The sequence below is a fragment of the Hippocampus zosterae genome, chromosome 11 (genome assembly GCF_025434085.1).
Source record: "Hippocampus zosterae strain Florida chromosome 11, ASM2543408v3, whole genome shotgun sequence".
Taxonomy (NCBI): domain Eukaryota; kingdom Metazoa; phylum Chordata; class Actinopteri; order Syngnathiformes; family Syngnathidae; genus Hippocampus; species Hippocampus zosterae.
In genome coordinates this window covers 2,029,577-2,052,827 of record NC_067461.1, presented here as the reverse complement: position 1 = coordinate 2,052,827, position 23,251 = coordinate 2,029,577, and the positions used below count along the sequence as shown (strand labels likewise).

General features: G+C 46.8%; 1 protein-coding gene across 1 annotated transcript; it reads left to right on the top strand.

The window, feature by feature from the left end:
* The first annotated feature begins 3,795 nt into the window (after nt 1-3,795).
* Nucleotides 3,796-5,476, top strand: LOC127610784 (forkhead box protein G1-like). Its single transcript, XM_052081225.1, has one exon. It carries the CDS (start codon nt 4,101-4,103, stop codon nt 5,313-5,315), a length of 1,215 nt encoding a protein of 404 aa, XP_051937185.1. The 5' UTR covers nt 3,796-4,100; the 3' UTR covers nt 5,316-5,476.
* Nucleotides 5,477-23,251: the final 17,775 nt, after the last annotated feature.

Sequence of the window (23,251 nt, the reverse complement as noted above, 5' to 3'; positions counted from 1 at the left end):
ATTTTGCTTTCCCCCCCGATCTTGGTTTGTCTGTTTTCCAAATCGCGCGTTTCCTCGTTAGCGGGAGGGGGGGGTGTTCCCCGTTGACGCGATTCCGCCGCGTCGCCGTCCAGCGTGAGTGTGAGCTGAACTCTGCGTGAACCTTCACTTGAACCCTGCGTGAACTTGCCTAACTGACCCATTAATCTACTTTGGATTAAAACTGGACGGAGGCCCACGAGGAACACGCGGCGCCACCTCGGCATGTTCCGGGCCGCCCACCAACACCCGCGCACGCACAATACACACGCACACACACACACACCCGCGCGGAAGAGGCGTGGCGCGTGCGAAGGAGGGGCTGGGCGCCACCGTCAAATCTTCTCCCGATGACGCAATCGGATGGCGGCGACGCGTCAGATTGCGTCGAGGCTCGAGGTCAACCGATGTGACGGCAAGGACGTCGGGTGAGGGGGGGGGGGGGGGACGAAATGCGCGGGAAACGAATTTTCGACATGGAATCGACTCCTTCACATACAAATTGTAAGTTAGAAAGCCCTCCTGACTTGAGTGGAGCAGTCGCGCCCCCCCCCCGCCCCCGTCACCGGAAGAGTCGCTCGCTCATTCACAAGCAGTCAAAGCGCACGTGCGCCAATCTAGGTCAGTGTGTGAGCACCCCCCCCCCCCAACGCAACATCCCACAACGAATACGGACCATGTTTTGATTTGTAACGGACGCTTCTGCGCCCGTGGCCATTCAACCTGACGTTACCCCCCCCCCCCCCCCACCCCCTCAACCCCCCCACTCTGTTGATGACGCCTCCATGCAGTGTGTGCGTGTGCGATTGTGTGTGTGGGTAAAGCCTGGCGGGGGGTTGTGTGTTGCAAGTGTGTGGTGTGTTGTGGGGGGGGGGGGCGAACATGTAGTTGGGGGGGTTGGGGGTAGGGGGTTGTCCTGGAACATACAGTTCTATTCTTAGCCCTGAACACGGCATGACCTCAAAGCGGGCGACGAGTCAGCCTGATTTCGTTTTTTTTCTTTCATGTAACGCGGGTGCTGCGACGTCAACGTAAGAAAAGCGGCGACGGGCCCTCGACGGGCAGCCGGGACGACTCGACGGGAGGAGACCGAGTGGGAAGGAAAAGCCGAGAGTCTGCCAATTGCCTTTGACGGACAATCCGCCCGGTACTTGCGATGGCAATTTGGGAGCAATCGGAACAAATAAGTCAATGAGGATCGTCGGAAAATGGGCAAAAGGGTCTGGAAATGCCAACAGGCCGCCCCCCCCCCGCCCCCCCACAATAGGCTTGTCAAAAAAAAATGGACGGTGCCAAGTCAAGGGAGGGCGGAGACAAAAAAAAAAGGTACACGAGGGGACGAAATCAAATGGAACCGAAACCAAAAAATTAAGACCGAGTTTCACCCCCGTGTGCCCGCGTGTGGTTTTTTTCCGGGTGCTCCGGTTTCCTCCCCACGTTCCAAAAGCATGCGCGGGGCAGGTTAACGGAACGCTCTAAAAGGGAGAAGGAGAGGCTGCGGCACACCCGTCAGGTGAAAATGAATGGACGGGTTCTTCGATGGGCAGTGACATACAGACCTCCGTGCCCCCCCCCCCCCCGTGCCCACCCCCCATGTGGAAGACACAAGCGCGCACATGATCGTCATCGTGTTTGATGATGCTGTCGTATTTGATTTGAAGGCGGCACAGACACGCGTGCTTGCTACCTGAAGTCCGCAGGTCCTCGCTCATCCGTCTGTCCGTCCGTCCGTCCGTCCTCCCGAGACGACGACCACCGGCGCACGGCCCTTTGGAGCGGAGAGGTCAGAGGTCATTTGCGGAGTTGGAAGGCTTCGCGAGCGGCGGCGTACGCTCGAGAAGTCGAGCGGCGGCGCCGTCTGTCACGTCTCGTCACGCAAGGTTTTTTTTTTTTCTCCAGGAATTGGGGGGGGGGGGGACCTCGGTGCGGGACATCCAGGAAGCGGAAGATGAAGGCGCGACCTTGAGAACCGGCGAGGCGGTCGTGTCGCTTTCCATCAGCGTCACGGGGAAAACGTGTGCGAGGGATGTGCATGACAAAAACTCCAACTTGTTGTCGGGAATCACGGTTGCTTCGAAAGTGGTCGAGTTTTTTTTTTTTTAATTTTATTTTTTTACAGAACGTTTCTGGTCGATTTCCACAGGAAGCGAGTCTGGCGGCCCGGCGCCGCAATGATGGCAGCCGAAACTGCTCGCAAGCTAAGAGGAACTCGTCTTTGCGCAATTGGGGCGCTCTTTCGGTCCAGCACTTGAATGAATCTTTCTCATTTGAGAGCGAGGACAACGGCTTGAATTGACATGATTTCCAGGCCCCATTTGGTCTTCCTTCTCTAAATTTGGCTGCCTTGCGAGCAACGCTTGTCTTCTTCTCTGTCGAATGTCGAAGAACTTTTCAGACACGGTCTGCGTGAAAGGGAGCTTCCAGCCGGACTGGACCGTCCGTCTTCAACGCGCCGATGATGTTTTGGAAACATCAGCCGGTGGAAAAAGCGGCTCAGCTCAACATGGCCTCCGACCGTTCGCCTTCTACGTTTGAGCACCGAAGCGTGACGAGCTTCTTCCCGTTTCTGCTTTTGCACGTGCGCCGAGTGAACGGCAATGAAGGCAAAGCGCAATTTCTTGAGCACATTTTTTTTTTTTTTTAAGGCCTTTGCATCCAAACGCTCGTGCGTCTGAGGAACGACTTAACGAGTACTCACGCTTGCATGTTTCTCTCCATGTAGTTTAACTTTGAGGACACTTACTTACCCTCATCTGCTCCCATTTGACCGACGCAGAATTCAAAAGACTCCGCGTGTGGCATCATAATTGTGAATGGGGTCCATCCGCGGCTTTTGTTGGGGGCTCACATCCAGTTAAACAGAAACACCATCTGTCTCAAACACACACACACAGGCAAGCACAGATTTAATACACCACACGGTGACCGGTGTGTGTGTGTGTGTGTGTGTAATCTGGATTTGAGCGGTGTTGTCATACACAATGTGCAACGAGTGCAAACAAACAGCGATGACGAGCGAACGTGCACGTGCGGGAGCATGAACAAATGAATCAAACTTGATTTTTTTATTTTATTTGTATTTTTTTTAACGCAAGATGAGGCGGGCGCCACGTTTTGGGCTCCGATGAGTCCACGTGAAGATTGGACAGACAGCGGGCACAGGCGGTAATCACAACTGGCGCTCGGTACAACTGACATAAGGGGGAGGGGGGGGGGAGAAAAAAAAAACGTCATACAATTTTGGGCGGACTCAATTTACAAATTGCGTCATGAAAAAAATATGGGCGATAGTGAGAGATACGGTCAATAAAAAAATAACGTATGAAATATAGTGTGGGGGGGGGGGTCAGTGTATGTGGGACCAAAAACATCTGTTTTGAATTCATAAGGAGGGAAGTGGGGGGGGGGGGGATTGTTGAGCGTCAACGTGCTCACGCCAATGATGTGCAGTACCAGCTTCTGCCAAAGAGAGGCGCCAACTTCCCAGCATCGACCGCGCATCCCCCCCCCCCCGTGTACGTGTGTGATGTTTGCGCGCCGCGCTTGCGTGTTGCCCCCACCCCACCCAAACACACGCATGAGCGCACACCGGGGTCGTGCACGCGCGGTGTTTGCCCACATGATGATTGTGCTTGAGAAAACAAAGCCGGCCGCCGTGCACGCGCTTTACGCAGGAGCGCGGCGGCCCCGTCGACGTCACGCACGGTGGACTCTCTAGGGGGGTGCGCGCGCCAGGAGACGCACGGAAGAAGAAAAAGCAAAAGAAGAAAAGAGAAGTTGTTGCTGAAGCTCCTCCTTAATTACTCGTTTCTCTCCGTCTCTCGCGCGCGCTCTCTCTCTTTCTCTCTCTCTCTCTCTCTCCCCCCGTTTTTTTTCTCTCATCCGGTCGCGCGCCTTTCTCCCGTGGCTGTCACTCAGTAGTTTCCCGCCAGGACAGCAAAGGACGGGACGGGACGGGACGGGACGACACTTTTGTTGTGGCGGCGGTGGTGGTGGTGCGTAGAAGCGGGCTCGCGCGGCTCGCCTCGCGCGGCAAAGTTTTTGTTTGTTTTTGTTTGTCCCATTTGGGGGAGGGGGGCGGCATGGAGGAGGCCAAGGAGCCGGTGCGATGTTCGTCGTCGTTCAGCATCAAAAGCCTCCTGCTGCCGTCCACGAAGTGCGAAGCCCGCGGCGACTCTTGCGCTTCCGGCACGCCGCTGCACGAGCCTCTTTCCCCGGGGTCGGACGCGGAGAGGTCGCCGCAGGGTCCGGCGGGGGCGGGGGTGGGGGCGGGGAGCTCGGAGCCGGACAAGGCGCTGCGGGAGGGCGGCGAGGCGACGGAGCAGGAGGGCGAGGGCGGCGGCGGCGGCGGCGGCGGCCCGTCGTCGGCGGCCAAGAACGGCAAGTACGACAAGCCGCCGTTCTCGTACAACGCGCTGATCATGATGGCCATCCGCCAGAGCCCCGAGAAGCGGCTGACGCTCAACGGCATCTACGAGTTCATCATGAAGAACTTCCCCTTCTACCGCGAGCACAAGCAGGGCTGGCAGAACTCCATCCGCCACAACCTGTCGCTCAACAAGTGCTTCGTCAAGGTGCCGCGGCACTACGACGACCCGGGCAAGGGCAACTACTGGATGCTGGACCCCAGCAGCGACGACGTCTTCATCGGCGGCACCACGGGCAAGCTGCGCCGGCGCTCGGCCACGTCGCGCGGCAAGCTGGCCATCAAGCGCGGCCTGCGCTTCGCCCCGCTCGGCCTGGGCGGCGTCGGCGTCAACGAGCGGCCGTCCAACCCGCTCTACTGGCAGATCTCGCCCTTCCTCTCCCTGCACCACCCGCACCCGCACCCGCACTCGCACCCGCACCCGCATTACAACGGAGCCTCGTCCGCGGGCTTCCTCGGCCAGGCGGCCGGTTACGGGTCGCTGCTGCCGTGCGTCGAGCAGTTGGCCAACGGGGACCTGAGCCGCACGGTGCTGCAGGGCGGCCTGACCAACTCGTACGGCGTCGGCCTGCTGTCGGCGCAGGCTCCGGCGGCGGCGGCCGGCTACTTCGTCTCATCCGGGAGCCAGCAGGGCCCGCCGCCGCACTTACAGCAAGGCGCCGCCGGCTTCGGAGCGCTGGCGAGCGGCGGCGGCGGCGGCAGCCCCCCGCCCCCGCACCCGCCCTCTCACCCGCTGTTGTCGGACTCGCTGAGGAGCAGCTCGGCGGCGGCGGCGGCCTTCTCGCAGTCCGGCGTGTCGGCGGCGGCGGCGGCCTTCCCCGGCGTGCTGGGCCACCAGAAGAGGGTCGCCCCCAACGCTTTCCTAAACTGAAAGGCGAAGCTCATCCTTCCTCACTCGTTTTGTTCACCGCCTGCGGAGGCCGAAGCAGAGCGACACAAAAGAAGAAGAGATAAACCTATATTTCAAAGTATATGCGACAAGGAAGTCGGGTTGTGCCCTCCAGTGATTGATCTGGAACTTTTTATTGCGGGGGCGGGGGCATAGAAAAAAGGGACAAAGTTGCTTGCACAACAACAAACAACACTAAAGTATATTTATATCCACGTCTTTCTTATTTATGAGGACCTTTTGTATTTATTGTAATTTAAAACGTCTCAAATGTGCGTGTAATGATGATGCGGACAAACATTTATTATTTATTCACAAGATTTGCAGCAGACAATTTTGGGGCAGGAATTGTTTTTTTTTTTTTGTTTTTTTCCCCCCAACACTATTATTCATGATCACACTCAGAAGTAAGCCTTAAATGTGCGAAGACAATCAGGGGTTGAAAGAGAGGAACCATCTTTCTTTTTGTCGAAATCTCAGGTCAATATGCCTCAAATAATGCTAATAATAATCATAATAATAATTTAAATTTACACAATTCATAAGTTCACAACAAAATTCATCGTGTGTGGGAAATTCAGCAAAAGAAATCCTCTTCGTTTCTCTTCTGGAATACGCAAAGCGCACGTGTGTGTGTGTGTGTGTGTGTGTGTGTGTGTGTGATCATGTTCACTGATGGTAGTTGAACTAAAAAAAAAAAAAGAAAATGTACATATATACATCTCTATATCTATATATGAATATATATATATATATATACACACACAGTATATATATACATATATATTCATCTACATATTATATATAATATACAGCGTGTATATATATTATATATATATCGTATTTTCGACTCATCACTGACTATTTTTTACCTGAGACACACACACACACACACACACACAGAATCTCATCTCATGACCTGACATGGCTGCGTTGCCATGGAAACGCGACAGGGTCGGCTTATGGTCTGCTTTTTTTGAAGAGTTTCATGTTTTTTTTAAATGTTTTGTTTTCAATTTGCAGTTGTTAGTTATGAAATGTGCATCAAGAGGACGTTAATTATTTGCTTTGCTTCTTTTTACACTTGAACTACTGGTCATGTTATATTAACTTGTATGTATCCTCCCCCCGAAGAGCAAACAGACGAGTTGTGGGTGATGTGATGTGATTTTAGGGGACATTTTCCTGACTAAGTTTGTGGTCGTGTTTGCACAGAAACTTTTGCAAGCCAAGATGTGGAAATGAAGAAAATCAAAACGCTTGAGTTGGCCAGTGAACGCACAACAAATCATCGACAATTTTGAATTGGCTTCTTATGACGATGATGCTTTTTTTTTTTCTTAATGTGGTCACAACATTTTGGGCGAAACTGAAATTCCAAAATGACATCCTGCAAGTCAAAAGCACAAAGTGTTGATCTATGTTTTTGATTTCTCTAATGGAACTCATCACGATCTTAGATTATTATTTTTTTTTTTTCTTGGCACTTTTTGTGGTTAGGCTTAATTTTGCTCTGTGACGTTTTTTTTCTTTTCATGTCTCATTTGTTGTTTTTGTTTTTTTTTCCCCTCTCTGGACAAACTCAGCTTGATTAAAAAGGAACAACTCAGTTGCCGAATTGATAATGTGCTTTTTTTTTGCCCCTTTGATTTATGTATGAAGAATTTTGGAAGGGTTTTTATTGCTGTGCGTGCGAGAATATTAAATTATATTTCAAGAGGATCATTTCAAAAAATTTCCACATAAACATTTAGTTTCAAAACGTTCATTCCATGACATCAAAATAAACCTTTTTTTCTAATTACTTTCAAATGAAGTGTCGTGCATGCACATCGTGTCTGTGTGTGTGTGTGTGTGTGTGTGTGTGTGTGTGTGTGTTTGCCTGACTATTTGTTGTATTATTATTTTAATTCTCACAATGGTCATAAATAAATTTTATGATAAAAATATCAAATGCTATTTAGTGAAGATTCAACCTGACAGTTGCCGGCCTTTTGTTGTACATCACAACTTTTGGGACATATTAATTTTCACTGTTGCCGCACATGGAAATGAGGAATTAATTGATCAAAAACGTTCAACTCGTCTTTTCAGAGAAGCACTTTTAATTGCCTTGCATGATATGCAATAATAATAATGATAATAATTACTCCTCATATATGGCATAATGCTGGCCATAAGTAAATGAATAAATGAAGACCAAATGTGTTGAATGTAATGGAAGCAATAATTAGTCCAACATTTTATTTAATATTATTGTTCTTTTGTGTCAATTTTTTTTTTTTTTTGGTAAATAGCAAAAACAAATGAAAACATTGCTTTGACAAGTGGTGTGTTATTTGATTGTTTTGGAATCAAACATTATTATGGGCAGCGACAATGCAAGAGCAAAGCAAAAAAAATGACAATAGCCCAAATATTTAACAAAAACAAAATCGGATGAATTCTCCGATTTTTTTTCCTTTTTTTAACAATCGCAATGGTTGTTTGCGTCTTTGTGTGCAATTTGGCTGCTGTACTTTTGTTCTGTGCATCTAGAATGCATTGGCTTTGGAGTCTGCTGCGTTTGGGGCATGTTTTTTTTTTTTCGACAGGAACGCTCCCGCCAGTTTTGTTGTAGTCGATGAATTGTTTTTTTTTCCCCCCCAATGTTCTTAAAGGCTCGCCAAGCACTTTGTTGCGGCGTTTTTGTGAAAGCGCAATAATCAATAAAGATGGATTCGACTGCATCGTATCCCAAATTTGGGGAGGGAGAAGCTAGCTGACGCAGGCTAAGTGCAGTTAGCTAGTCGAAGCGGGCCGACCTGACGTAGGCCAGCGCGAGTGCTCGCTTGCGCATGCGCGACGGGGGCCTGAAGCATTTCCGGAAGAAATCCGGCTGCCATTTTTGGGTGCGCAGCTTCCGATTCCCATTGGAAAGGAGCTTTCGTGCCAGATTTGCTGTGGTCACAAATCGCAGCGAAGTGGGGGGGGGGGGCATTTTTGCTTGTAAAAAACACAATAACGAGAGGCTGCGTTGAGAAACATTTTGTTCACGGTAGCTTTGCCTCATCGCACATGCACAAAAGCGGCTTTTCGAACAAAGTTGTTTGTCAGAGTCATAAGAGTTGCAGCGGTCGCAGTCCCTGGCTTTGACCACGCCCACTCTCTTCACCATGCACCCCCACAATTTTTTTTTTTAGCAAAAAGTTACCTACTTCCGCTAAGCTAGTCGAAGTGGGCCAGAAAAGGTCGCCTGGTTCCCACTCGCCAACGACGGCGGGCGACTTGATGTCGGCTATACGTGATTAGAAGCAGTTCCTAAATGGAGCTTACTTGGAAGAGGCTCAAGAAGAAAAAAAAAAGAGGACAGCACACGTTGGCTCATCCAAGTAGGAGGAGACGTGAAGCTCGGCTATTTCGAGGAGCTCCATTCATCAAACGCAAAGTCGGAAAAAAAAAAGTGGAGAGGAGAGAAAGCAATAAAGTTCAAGTCGAGAAGAAGTCCTTGAGGTGTGAGAGCAGCAAGCTAACATTTACGGAGGACTTCATTTTGTCTCTTTTGGGAGGGTGCATTTGGAAATTGTGTGTGTGTGTGTGTGTGCCTTCCGGTCCTTTGCAAACGCAGCGTACGCTGTAAAGCACTCGAGTCTTTAAAAACTCGCAAAAGCCCACCAACACATTTCAACGACGCTCGGTTTCCGAACGGTCGCAGTGAAACAGTGCGCTCTTGGGGTCGATTTCCCAACGTGCCCTTCCTGTTGCCTACTTCCTGTTAGCTAGTTTGGTCGGCGTTGCTTTCAGTCGCCGTTGTTCTGCTGACTTCAAATTTCACCAAAATTTCACATTTTGTATTCGTGTTGCAGTTTTTATTTGATTTGTTTTACTTTTTTTTTTTTTTTTTTTTACTGGAGACTTTTCCAGATCAATTATTTTCTCATTTGGAATTCCTGACAAACTAAACCTGATGAAAAAGGAACAAAACATTTCCGTCTGATTGTCAAAACAATGAGTTGAACAATATTTTGAATGAAAATAAGTTTTTGTTTTTTTTTTCAGAGCAAAACAACATCATTCAGTTTTCCGGGCAGCATTTAAATCACTTTGATATAAAAAGTTCATTCTGCAATTTTTTTTTGGAGCAAATTACTGACTTGTGTCAATTTTTTGAGATGTAAGATGGACGACCGTTTTACACACACGACTCTTTTCAAATGTTTTTTTTGGGGGGGGGGGCGCCAAGTCTCCGGCGGTGGGCATCGGGACGGGGGCAGGACGCCATTTTGCGGCGTCCGGTTGACATGTTGCGTGTCAGGACGATGTGGCGCCGCCCTGCAGGCCTGACAAGTGATGGCAAGGCAACGTTTGGACTGCCACCGTCCCCTGCGGGAGCTTCCGTTTACACACTGTCACTCACACACACACTCACACACACACAGGCGCTCAATGCGCCTCTCTCATGCGAGACTTTTGTTTATTTGTTGGGGCAGATTTTGACAGACAATGGATTGGTCGCCAATGTCAGGCAAACAACGGCATGGTGGCATATTGACAACAAGGGGTGGCCAGTCAATTGAAAGCCCAAAATTCAAAGGCAAAACGTCCAACTTGCTGTTTTTTCCGCCGAGGTCGTCATCGACGACGAACCTTTGGAGAGAAGCGGGGGGGACGGGGGAGAAGGGGGGGTTGTTGTTTTTGGGGAGGGTCAAAGTTCAGAGTTCAGCCGCAGCCCGACCTTCTTACAAATTGACCAGGAAGTTGAAAGGTCATCCGAGGCCGACTTGAAAGAAAAATTTTGAGCCGCTCAAGAATCTGGCAAGCAAACGCCACAAAAACAACATCGGGTGATGCTAAGGAAATGTCTTTTTTTTTTTTTTTTTTTTTTTAATGCGCTTGAGTGCAATGTCATTCAACGTCATAATATGTCGCAGCGGCAAATGTCACGAAACGAGACGTCATCCAATTTCACGTCATAGATGGGCCAACGACTCTTGCAGCTTTTTTGCCATTTTGGTCACTTTGCACGGACTCGGCGCTCACATAAAAATTTCTTTTTTTTTCAAAGCAACTGTTGTTCTGATTACACGACCAGGACTTATTTCTCTTGGACGGTTCCAAGCCGCGCGCCGGAAGGTCATTCGCCAGTGTCGAGCTGTCGCGGAAGCGAGATGGTTCCTGGCCGCCACATTTTTGCCGAAGTGGTGAAGGGGCGGCCACGCCGGAAAACGCAGCGGAGGAGGACGACGCGCGCTTCAGACGGGGCCCGTGACCCGGCCTCCTTTAATCCCGTCGCGACTCATCAAAAGCTCGGCGGGTGTCCGCCGTTCGCTTCCTGCGGGATAATCCCGGCCGGCCCCGCGCTCGGAGGGCTCTCGCGCCGTTGCGATGTGGGAGGGAGGAGTTTGAAACGCAAACGTCTCCTCAATTTGTGAAAACTGGCCACTTTTTGGGAAGGGTGACCGATTCTCGGGCCTGCTTTCCGGAACGCAGTCGACGTCTTGGCCCCCCAATGGCAAATGACAAACGTGGGAAATAACTTTCGAGACAAACATTTTGACTCCAACGGGCAGTTTGTCAGATGTCTCCATTCTTAGACGGAATTTTCCGGAAACAGGCTGCTTTGATATAAAAAATAATAATAAAAATTCAATGGCAATATTATTAATGGTGCAAAATGAGTTGAGCGGCAGAAACAACACCGACATCTTCGACTGCGCCTCTCGCCCAAAAATCAGCTCGTGGGACGTGACCCTTGACCCTGCGCAAAACGGATGCGCGATCGAGGAAAGGAAGCATTTTGGTTTTCAAATACGCGGCGGCGGACATCCGTCGCGCGCGTGCCTTTCCACACCCGAGAAACTTCGGCGACCCGTCGACTGATGAAAAAAAAGTTGACGAAACCTCTGTTGCTACGCGTGATTTTGTTTTTTTTCATTTCAAAAGGCGGCGACAATCAGCTCCGCATTCAACAGACGACAAAATTTGATTATTCGTTTTGATTTCAATTGCGCATGTACGTTTTTTTTTTTTTTTTAAATTTTAATTACGTGAATGCACTTTTGATACGCAGAAACTTTTTCCGGTGTATTGCAATTTTCTGTAAATTCCATTAAAAAAATTTTAAAAAAAGATTTTCTTTCTTGAAATTTTTCGTTCTTGAATATTGGGCAAGCGGGAATCACATTGGGAGATAGTGAATGGCAAATGTGCGGGTGCAAGCACAGCTCCTATGCGAGCGTTTCCATGTCAAACACTCGAGAAGCAAATGAGAAGGAATTTGCATTTGATGTGCTTTCATTCTGACTGAGATCTTCTGTGCGTCACCGATACGGAGTTGTTCAAGAAATTAAAAAAAAAAACACCAAAAAAACCTCGCCTAATTTAGCCATCCTATAAATACAATTTTTAAACATCAGTAAGATTGTTATTCTCCACACACACACACACACACACACACACTCAGTAAAATAAACGTAATTTTTCTATTCTCTAGAAAGCTTCCCTTTCAAATGTATAAAATTTTGTAAGTGCTATAAAAATGTCGCTCAAATTTTTTTGAGACGCTTCCTCCTCTGTTATCTATTTCGCTGACGTGTAAGGATAAGAACACACACACACACACGTGTGTGTGTCATCAGACTTTAAAAAAAAATCTTTTCATTTTGAACAAACACATTTTGAAAAATGTCATTTTGAAATAGGCGGAAGAGGGGGTGGGGGTTGGGGGGGGGGGGGTGGAAAGTAAATCAAATGAAATCTGGAGAGGATGAAGGAAAAAAAAAAATATGGGAGGGCGAGCGGCGCCATGTTTTCCAGTCCGCCTTTGCACTTTTGACTTGGCCAGTCGATGAATTTCGTCACAGCCGCCGGTTTGTTTTTCGGCCGCGAGGCTCTAAACGTCGCTCGGCGATTTCCGAACGAACAAGTCGGGAAGATGGGGGGGTGCGCGGGGGGGAACGAGGACAACGTAAAGTCCGACCGACTTCGGTAGGGCGGGCCGATTGGTCGAGCTGATTGGCGGCTCGCGAGTCTCCCCCCCGCCCGTCGCCGAAGATCGCGTGCAAGATCCAGGCAATGTGGAGCGTGCGAACGTGGCGGGCGGGGTCGGGTTCGGGGGGGCGCACGGAGACCTTCCTGGGCGGAGACGCCGGCGCGCATGCGTCCTCGGTGCCCCCTTCGCCGGCCTTCCGTGACAACGCTAATCGCCGTGCACGGATCGCTGCCGCCGCGTCCGCTTCAATTAACCCTGAGCGCCGCCATCTTGGCTTTTTTTTCCCCCACTCGGTACGACGAGGCACGTCGGCGTTCCGTTGGACTTGCTTTTGTTTCCTTTGCGCCCGAACAGGAAGTCCTTAAACTGGGATTGACGGGCTCCTCGTCTTTCTTCAAAGGAGCCCGTTGAGGAGACCCCCCCCCCACCCCCAAAAGAAAAGCATCTTAGCTTTACGGCCCACGAGGTCAAAGGGCAGCATCGCAGACAGGAGACACTCCTTCACCCCCGGAAATAAAACCAAGGCAAACTTTCACTTTGGACGGCAAGGAAAAGAACGACATGGCGAGTTCGAGTTCGGAGCCACGCGGTTGCCTTGAAAAAGTCACTTTGTCGCCCGCTTAGTTGACAAGGTCGCTTATCGAACCGATGATGTCATTTTTTTGAAAGGAGCTAAGTGAGCGGGCAGCAGATACCGACAAGCCTGCTTGACATAAAATATGAATATGAATATGAAGAATAAAAGTGCATTGTTGGTTTTTTTGGGGGTTTTTTTTCGAATGGGAAAGAATCAGGTGGGACGTAGCGTGATGATGTTCCTTCCCCCTCAAATAAGGCTTCTTTTCTGGATTTCACTTGACCTATTTGAGCGACTTTGAAGCAAGCGACGACGCCAAGGCGGGCGAACCGAAAGAAAAGCCGAAAAGACGAGCGCAAGGGAGGAGACGCTCAGAAAGCCAGAACACGGAGAAAGGGACCAAACCACGGGCAGACAAGACAAGGGTACGAGGACAAGGAGAAAGGAGACAAGAACACAAAAAGGGGAGACAAGCAGAAGGAACACGAGATAGGCAGGCAGACTGATTGATAGAAGGCAAAAAAAAAAAAAAAGAGGGACAGACAGGAGGAAAAAACAAGAAGAAGCAGTGAACAAAAAAAAAATGGACAGAGAACAGCAAGGAGGCAAAGACACTCGAGAGGACAGATTGATCTGATTGGTCAGTGAGCAGTCACGGGACAAGCAAACTTGGTGAAGTGACAAATGCAAACGGCCCCGCCCACAAGCCGACGCACCGGCCAATCACAACGGAGCGTCCCGCGGCCTGGCCAATCGGCATCCCCCTCGTCGGTTCGCGTCGGCCAATGGGCTCGGAGCAGGAAGCGTGCGCGGGACTGCTAATTGCTAATGGGGAAGGTCAAGGGTCAAACTAAAAGTGCTCATTAAAAAAAAAAAAAAAAAAAAAAGAAAGCCTTTTATAGTCGCGCAAGGGAGGAGAAAAAAAAAAGCGCTGCTTTGTCTTGTTCAAGAAGAGGCCGCAACAAAAAGGCTGCCTTCAAAGTCTCTCACACACACACACACACACACACACACACACACACGCACACACACACAGCTGACTTCCTTTCATTGACCTTTGAACACGTTCATGTCAATTGTTATTTTGAAATATAATGTAATAATAATGTAATAACAGATTGAAATGAGTTGCTTGTCATTCGCAACAACAGAAGGATCACTTTTGAGTCAATTAAAGTGTCAGAAGTACGAAACATTTGCATTTTTCTTTGGTATCAAGTAGCCCGAATTTTTTTTTTTTTAATTATAAAAATATATTATATATATATGCTGTGTTTTGATTGATTCATTTTCAATGTGTCTGCCCGTCGCTCGTTAGCGCGCCGCAAGTCGGTAACGGCGTCTTCAAAATCGACACGGGCACCTTTCGGGCGAGACCGCGCAAGGAGGGCGGGCCGTACCGTACATCTGGCGCAACAGAAGCGGGGCCGGCCCAGATAAATCCCCGGCCGTGCTTGATGACGTGTGATGTAATCGAGGTAACGACACGGCGTGGGAAGCCAGCGCAGGACAAGGGGAAGGAGGAAGAGGAGCCCGAGGAGGGAGAGGAAGGAAGAGGAGGACGCGGCCTCCGTGACCTCTCCTCGGGGGGCGGGTGACGAGGTTAAGCAAACAGGTCGCAGCTTCCACAATCATTTGACAATCATCCCGGCGCTCGGGCGGCGCGATCGCCGACACCCGCTGTTGCTGGGGAGGGGGTGGGGGGGGGTTCATAAGACCCCCCCCCCGCAACCCCAGACACACCAGAAGACCGCCAGACATTTTGTAGCGCATTCGCGACACTTTCTGATAATAACTCAGCTCATAATAATTCATTCAAAAACATGACGAAGGCCTGCGACTTCCTGCGAAATTCCAAACTGGAAAAAAAACAAAAAAAAACAAAATGGAGCCGTTGCTGGATGCGTTCGAGACGTTCGATCAAATTGCAGCGGCTGCTCGTCCGCTCCTGAGCCCCGCCTCATTTTGTGTTTTTGGGGGCTGCTGCTATGCTTAAATTTGAACAGCCTGATATGTTACCGAATGTCCAAGTGGGCAAAAAAAAAAAGACGACTTGCTGTCTTTCATTCAAAATGTGACACGGGGTCGGGCGCGTTTGTTTTTAATTTTTCGGTCAGTGAGGCTGCTTTTTTTGATGAGCGACATTCCGTTTCACGTCGCACTTAGCATACTCGGGGCGAAGGCAAGTCGCCCACACGCGTGAACATTTTTTTGCTGATGAATATTGAACACATGGAATATTCAAGATATTGGGACCCGATTATCGGGACAAATTCTGCCACAACAAATATTCAAACAAATGCATTAAAAATGCGACGAGATGTCATTTGAACTCAGCTGGAAAAGTACGAAACGCACACAAACGTGCCGATAAGCCTAAGCGCTAATAGGCACGTGCTAGCTATAGCAGTGAACACATCAGGCTACTGATGCTAGCTCACAAGCTAATCCTTTGAACAATTGCCAGCACTCAACTCGGCTTCATTTATAGAGCACTTAAAAAAAAAAAAACAACCAGAGCCGCAAACAAAGTGCCGTCCATCCAATCCTAATCAGACCTATTAAAAATTTTTTTTTAAAAGACTTGAGGCACCAGGCAGGAGTGGAGGAGCTCAACACAAATGTACGTCTACGTTTCGTGTGAGCTATGCTCGTGAGCAAGCTAACAAACAAATCAATTCTATTCAACGGTTCATTTGAGGTCTGCTCAGAAAATAAGACGCTATGAAGCAAGTTCAACTAAAGAACATTCAAAGAAACGTGCTAAAAAACAAAGACTTGCCGTTTAAAGTGCCTACGGCCAACAAACGTGCTGAAAATAAGAACTGCTATCATGTACGGTGTTAGCTACGCGAGTGAACATGCTAACTTAGTTCAAGTGTTGGGTCAACATTTTAAGGTGTCGGGTTGTGACGCGTTTCGTTTCAGGGTTGATGTGAGTGTGTGGAGGAGGAGGGAAAAAAAAATCGTTTGATGCCGAGAGTCCTCCTGGAGGAGCAAAGATCCTAGCGCAAACATTAGCATTAGCAAGAGATCCTTGATGAGGTCATCAGACGATTTGGAATGAGAAGCACATGTTTTCAAATGGACGGCCTCATTTGCATAAAACGACTTCCCCCTTGATGGTCCATTTGGACTGGCACAATGACTTCCTGCCGCCGCCTGTCTTCCCCTTTTGGACTCCTGCTTCAAGTTGCTGATTGCTCGATTGAGTTCCAAGCGGAGCGCAGCATGAATCCCAGTTGTGTGCACGCACACCCACACATCCCACAACAGCCTGTTAGCGGTTAGCTGCTAACTACACGGTTGGATTTTGAAGGAGAGGTTTTTCCAGAAGGTTTTGGGATCATAAACAGAACCTTGAGGGATGCCACAGGACTAAAGTTTGACCAAATTTAAGCAAAACACTGGACCGGTCCCTAGTCTTATATAGAGACGAGAACTGGACCCCAGAATCAAACCCAGCAGCTGTAGACTGCAAGGCAGATGTGCAAAACAATGAGAACAACGTACTGCCTCTAGCCAACGCCCCCCCCCCCCCCAAAAAAAAGTTTCAACGAAAGTCTTTGCTGGCTTGTGTTGCCGCAGTGACAGCTGTCAATCCATCCTGCGCAGCAATCAGTCAAGACCGGCTCAACTCAAGCACAACAAACAACAACAACAAAGAACAAAACAACCGACAAACAAGCAAACCAAACAGACAAAACGAAAACTTTTCATATAAAGTCTGCCCGGCAACACACGTGCAGACATTTGCAAAGCCAGGCAATCACGACACACACACGCAAATTATAAATGATATATTTTTGAAATAAAAACTTCCTTCTGACTTTTTTTTTTAAAAAGACAAAATTTTCTTAATTATGTTTTTTTTTGTTGTTTTTTTGGGTGACTTTCTTCATGCACTGTGACGACTTTGCTGGCTATGGCTCGCCGAATGAAAAAGCGGCGCCTAGGCTGAATCGCAGCTGTGCTAATCGCCCCCGACGGCCCAACACAATAGACAAACACCCCCCCCAGCCCCCCCACACACACACGGTTTAATGAAACAAGATGGCGGCTGGAGTGCAGACAGTGGGGTCAGTGTGCGCACGCGTGTGTGTGTGTGTGTGTGTGTGTGTGTGTGAAAGGTGGGGAGGAAAAAAAAATGAAAAGAACAAAAAGATCAGCGCACTCACACACACACACACACACACGGACACACTACCAGGCGGACAGACGGAAGGAAGGCTTTCCCGTACGAGGCGGCGGAGAAAAAGTGTTTGACGGAGCAAGTGGCCGCGACGGCCAAAAAGTACTTTGAGCAGACAAAATGGCGGTCGGGAAAAGGTTGTCATGACGATGCCACGTGACTCCGCCCTCCACCGTGCTGTTGCTGCCTTGGGCCGGCGGTTCTGGTTCTGGCGCCCGATGCTGGCTTCAAGTTGAAGGCAAGTTTTTGTCGGCTGCTTTGGATGGATGCCCCCACTTTAGCTTTAGCGTTAGCCTGAGCATTAGCTTTGGTTTTTGATTTGGCTTCCTGCTGCTGGGTTGCTTTAAACAATCAAAGTGCCGAATTTCATGTGATGAATTTAAAAAAAAAACGGGGAGGAATGAGTGAGCGAGAAGTCGTGGAAGGATTACAACGTTTTCTACCAAAACAACGCAGTCAACTACGAGATTTGACATTTTTTCCACTTCATTAAAACACAAATTTTGCTCCTTATTATTTGCTTCTGACCGCTCGAGACAGCAAAACGCACACTGAATAATGAGCTCAATATGATTAAAATAAAGAAATAAAAATGCGCAGTGACCAGCTTTGCAATTTTGTCGACCGCGTTGTGAGGAGAAAATGGGATTGGACGAGTTTATCCTTCGGGTTGTGATGGCGTGACGACTTTCTGTGCCAATTCGGCTTTGGCTCCCTGCTGTTGCTTTTCAATCAGAACAAATACGGGATTCATCCGAAACTGTATAAAAACAAAAACAAAACATTTTTTTTCACTCCATAAGTGATGTCAGACTGTCAGAAAAAAAAAAAAAAATCGACCTTTTTCAAAAGAGATGCTTGTTGATGGAATTTAAAATGCAAATATTTGCACAACAATATTTGTGATTAGGATTGAACGAGAGAGTAAAAATGAATTGGACATGAAATTGAAAATTGCTATTGTGAAAACTTACTAAACAGGACTATTAATTTACTCTTCTTATTATTGTTGTTGTATTAAATGTTTCATGTCATGAAATTACAAATCTAGAGGGGAGGAAAAAAAAAAATACGATCCATACGACGGCCCTGTGTCAATCTTTTTTGAGATTATTAAATTGGAGCTTTGATTCATACCGAACGTCATTTTGGCAATTCACTTTACAAGTTAAAAGAAATGAAATGATTGTACGTCAAATCAAGCGCACGCGCTATTTGTGTGTTTTTATGTATGTATGAACTCGCTGGCGCTCGGTCGAAAAGGAAACGGAATTGTTGGAAAATTGTCGATTTTGTGTGTGCGTGGGGAAAATCAGCGTCGGCGTCGTCAAGCGTGTGGGCCGCGATGACAGCAAAAGAACACTTGACGCACTTCGGACACTTGCGATATTTAAAGCAAATACTTTCTCACATTTACGGTGAATTTCATTCACAATTTAATTTTCATAAATTAAGTCTGTGTGTGTGTGTGTGCGTGTGTGACCGTGAGAGGTCGAAATGTTTTTTTTTTCTTCCATGTGTCAATTGCAAAATGTCCAAAGAGCAAATCAACATGCTGTAAAGCGTAAAGGAAATCAAAGTGTAAAAAAATAATGTCAACGTTCAATTGTGGAAATAAACGAGGCAAAAAAAAAAAAAAAAATCCGAGTGAGTTTTCTTTTTTTCGACCGCTGGTAGGAGACGCTTTCAAATTGCGAAGAGGAGAATGCAGAGATGGTGTGCTGTGGAGCAGACACAAAAATGATTTGAAAGCGCCAAAACCCCAAAATTTATTTGGTCTAACCGTCGACTGAATGTGGTCAAAAAAATTTGGGGGCACACGTTGGGCTTGACATTCATGAAAATGACTGCTGGTGTGAAAATGGAGACGAAAACGGCGAATGTGAATTGATCAAGAAGGACGCCACCGTTTTATTGGCGAATATTTACTCTGTGGACATCTCCAAAGAGACGATCATCATTCAGAATTGTTATATTAGCACATGGGTTCCTTCATACAGGGAAACGTGTAAATGTGTGTGTGTGTGTGTGTGTGCGCATGCAGACTTGAGTCTGTCAGCACATCAACTGCCGCGGCCATTGTTGTGCAAACATGCTTAATATGAGTGCCCAAACATGCATCAACTCACGCTCACGCCTTCTCAGGACATGTCGCAAAATGTGCATCACATACTGTACATGTATATGACCATGTCAATATTTAGACCGTAAAAACACACTTGCGCGCGCATGTGTGTGCATGTGCGAGTGTGTGAGCGCCCCAAACATTTTTTTTGGGTGCTTTATGCGTGTGTGTGTGTGTATACATACACATACATACTTCTTCCTTTTATAACGTTGCTGCTGTGAATTGGAAATTTCTTCATTGCGAGACTAATAAAGGTTTTCTTATCTTATACAGACACACACACACATGTATGTATGTATATATATATATATATATATGGTATGTATGTATGTATGTATTTATATATGTGTGTGTGTATACATGCACACCTGTATATATATATATATATATATATATATATTATATATATATATATATATATATATATATAACACACACATATATATACACATCTATATACGTACACCCACGCATATATACACATATACATTGATATATAGTACACACACATACATATAGATATATACAGTATATATATATATTGAAATATATATATATATAGATATATATACATATATCTATGTATATACACACACACACACACTTATATATACATCTATATACATACATACACACACACACACACACATATATACACATATACATTGATATATAGTACACACACATGCATATAGATATATACAGTATATATATATTGAAATATATATATATATATAGATATCTATATATATATATACACACACACACATATATACATCTATATACATACACACACATACATATAGATATATACAGTATATATATATATATATTGAAATATATCTATCTATCTATATATATATATATATATATATATACACACATATATATATATATATACACACACACACACATATATATATATATACATCTATATACATACACACACATACATATAGAAATATACAGTATATATATATTGAAATATATATATTGAAATATATATATACACACACACATGATTTAATAGCTTTGCAATCATTACATTTGATCACATGGGTGTTAAGCAAACAACAGTTTGCAGGGCAATCTTTTTAATCCGACACGTCACATGTAACGACGGTCAGGTGACCTTTTTTGTGGCCCCCTCACTAGGAAGGTGTGTGTGTGGGGTGGGTGAGTGGGGGGGGGCTTGCAGCTATATGAGTAGACAAAGTGCAGGACCAAGTCAAAACGCGTTATATTGTCCACGTGTTTTCATTTTTGTGTCGCGGTTGCACACATTGTCCTGATTGGCTTTTAGCTTTTTATACGAGGGAAGGGCGGGACTTGGGCTTGGGCAACAACTCCCCATCTCCCCCATAGGGGTCACCGGCAGAAAGAGTTTGGCCTTCTGTGTGTGTTGCCAGGATCAGAAAAGTCATCCCGGGCACACAACATGACAAGAAAAACGCTTTGCAGCATTTCTCTTCCCAGGCGGCGGTGGCCATCTTTATATGTGTGAGACATGGCGGGCGTGTTTGTTGGCTGCACACGCATGACCGCCTGCCCCCTTTTGCTGCCCTGGGGCTGTTAGGCATGTATGGAAACATGCGTAACCTCCAACGCCCTTTTAGTGTACGACACTTGCGGCGAGCCCAACATACAAACACACACACACAAACACACACAGGGCAAAAAAAAAAAAAAAGGATTAGCATATGCGAATGACATGATAATCAACATGCGTTCTATATCTAACGATGAATTGCCATCAACAAGACTCGTTAACGCCGTCTCGTGATTTGTGGCGTCAGATGCGCTTACCTGCGGACAACCACACACACTCACACACACAAATGGACACACAGACATGCACTTGCGGCATCTCACTCTCACACACACACACACGCACGCGCACTCTTAGCTTGCTGCTAAGCGAGGAGGCGTGGTGGTGTCAAACAACATCAACGTCAAAGAGGGACATGGTCAAATTGAGCTCAATGGCGCCGCCCTGCTGCACTCACACACGTAGCGCGCTTGCTATGACACACACACTGATTATGAAATATGGAAAAAATTCTTTGAGACAGTGACAACTTTGACAAAAATGAACCAAAGTATAAGTAAAACGAATCTATTGCTGTTATAATCAGTGCTAATGTTAACGTAAACACACACACGCACACTGACTGGTAGTATGATGTCATTTCCGCTTTACACCTGCAGGGGAAGCACTGCAGGAAACACAAACCACTTCAATGATGACGTTTGAACGCGTCCTTGTTGGTCTGAGTTGTGTATCATGAGAATGTCATTGTTGGGGCGCGCGCACACGCGCACACGCGCACACGCAGTGTAGCAGTGCCGTGCCGTGAGGTTGATGAGACATCCAGTAATTAGTCACATCCACAGCGCAACAGATCAGCCATACGTTAGAAATGTTTTTTTATTTTATCTGTCAGCATTAATTTTACAATTGCCAGAAAAGAACGTTATTTCCAACGCATATTGACAATATTCTAGAACGCGATTTAGTCGTTTAAAAAGGTTACTCATTAATTGAATGTGTCCTACTTGTGGTTTGGCCCCTGCAGATTCATCAATTTGCGATCTCCGTTTTTGTGCAAAACTCTTATCGGATCCACAAATTTATTTTAGTCACTCTTTGGGTTGAAAAAAATATACTTTCAATGCAGTTATAATGGGAGTCAATTAAATGCATTTTTGGGGCAATTTGCGGGAGGGCGATCCTTAATAAGGGCAATCTACTGTGACAAAATCTTACGTTCATATTTAAAACTATTTTATTATCATGCTCAAAGATTTTAAATGCGCACACAAGAGTCACAACAAACTTTCCTGTGCAGTCGAATTTTAACTCGGAATAATTCGTCTGCACTCAAGACTCATTTGAGGTACAATTAACAAAAAAAATCTTACCTTGACTTTTTGTAGCTGAAGTTTGTTCCTTTCCGTTTTTTTTCTTTCAGCTTTAAGTGTCTCAGTCGAAAAGGGAGATCAATGCCGGGAAGGAAAGGTAGTCCTCGTTCGTCCCCAATCAATTAGGGCTTCGACACACTTTTTTTTTTGTTCTCACGTCCACTTGAGTCAGATCAAACTCTTCTCGGGCCGAAAAGACGAGAAGCAGTCGGGAAGTTTTGCATTCTTCCCCTACCGTTTTCGAGGCCTTTCGGGTTAGCCTTCATACCGCCCAAGTTCAACGAAAGACTAGCTAGCAAGGTGCCTTCGACATCGTAGAAGAAGAACGGCACCGACGTCAACCCGCCGGCTCTCGCACGCCCCCTTCAGCGTGGCTGCGCAAACCACCCTCGCGGCACATTGTGGGTAATCGCTAAAAGGACGGCGCCCTCTATAGCTAATCGCAGGGTACACACAGACGAACTCACGTTCACACCTCGGTAACATTGGAATGTGACATAAAAAACCGGAGGTCCCAGGGGAAATCTACGCAGGCAGGGGGAGAACATACAAACTCCACACGGGAAGGCCTGGATTGGAACCCACAAGCTCTGAACTGTGAGGCAGATGTAGCCACCACGTGTGACCACTATGCATAGACGCAGACACGCGTGAGAGCGATGCCTTCATAATCGTGAAAATTTGATGGAAGTCCATCATGATCTCAACGAAGCAAAGTGAATTTGAGCTCAATTAAATGCTGTGTATCTGTTGTAGCTCACCCTTTCAAAACGAGATGGGCTGCTATAAATCAAAAGCTTTTGGAGTTGTGGGACAACTCAAGTGTGTCCTGGCGCCCCCTCCTGGCAGAGTGAAACGACAACATAGGGAAAATGTGCTCATTCGGTGAGCAAACGGAAGCATGAGAACATAACATGACGATAGCACAAGTGGATGCCACCGATGTTCTTCCAAGTGCCAATAGATGGAAAAAAAAATCTTCTTATTCCATTCCTTGGTTAGTTGAGAAAAAAAAACAGTCGTGTAATCATTTGATATTATAGATGTTAGTTGTGGTCTTGAAAAATTGTTAAGTAATACAATACAATACAATACATGCTGATTTATATAGCGCTTTCACAACAGTTAA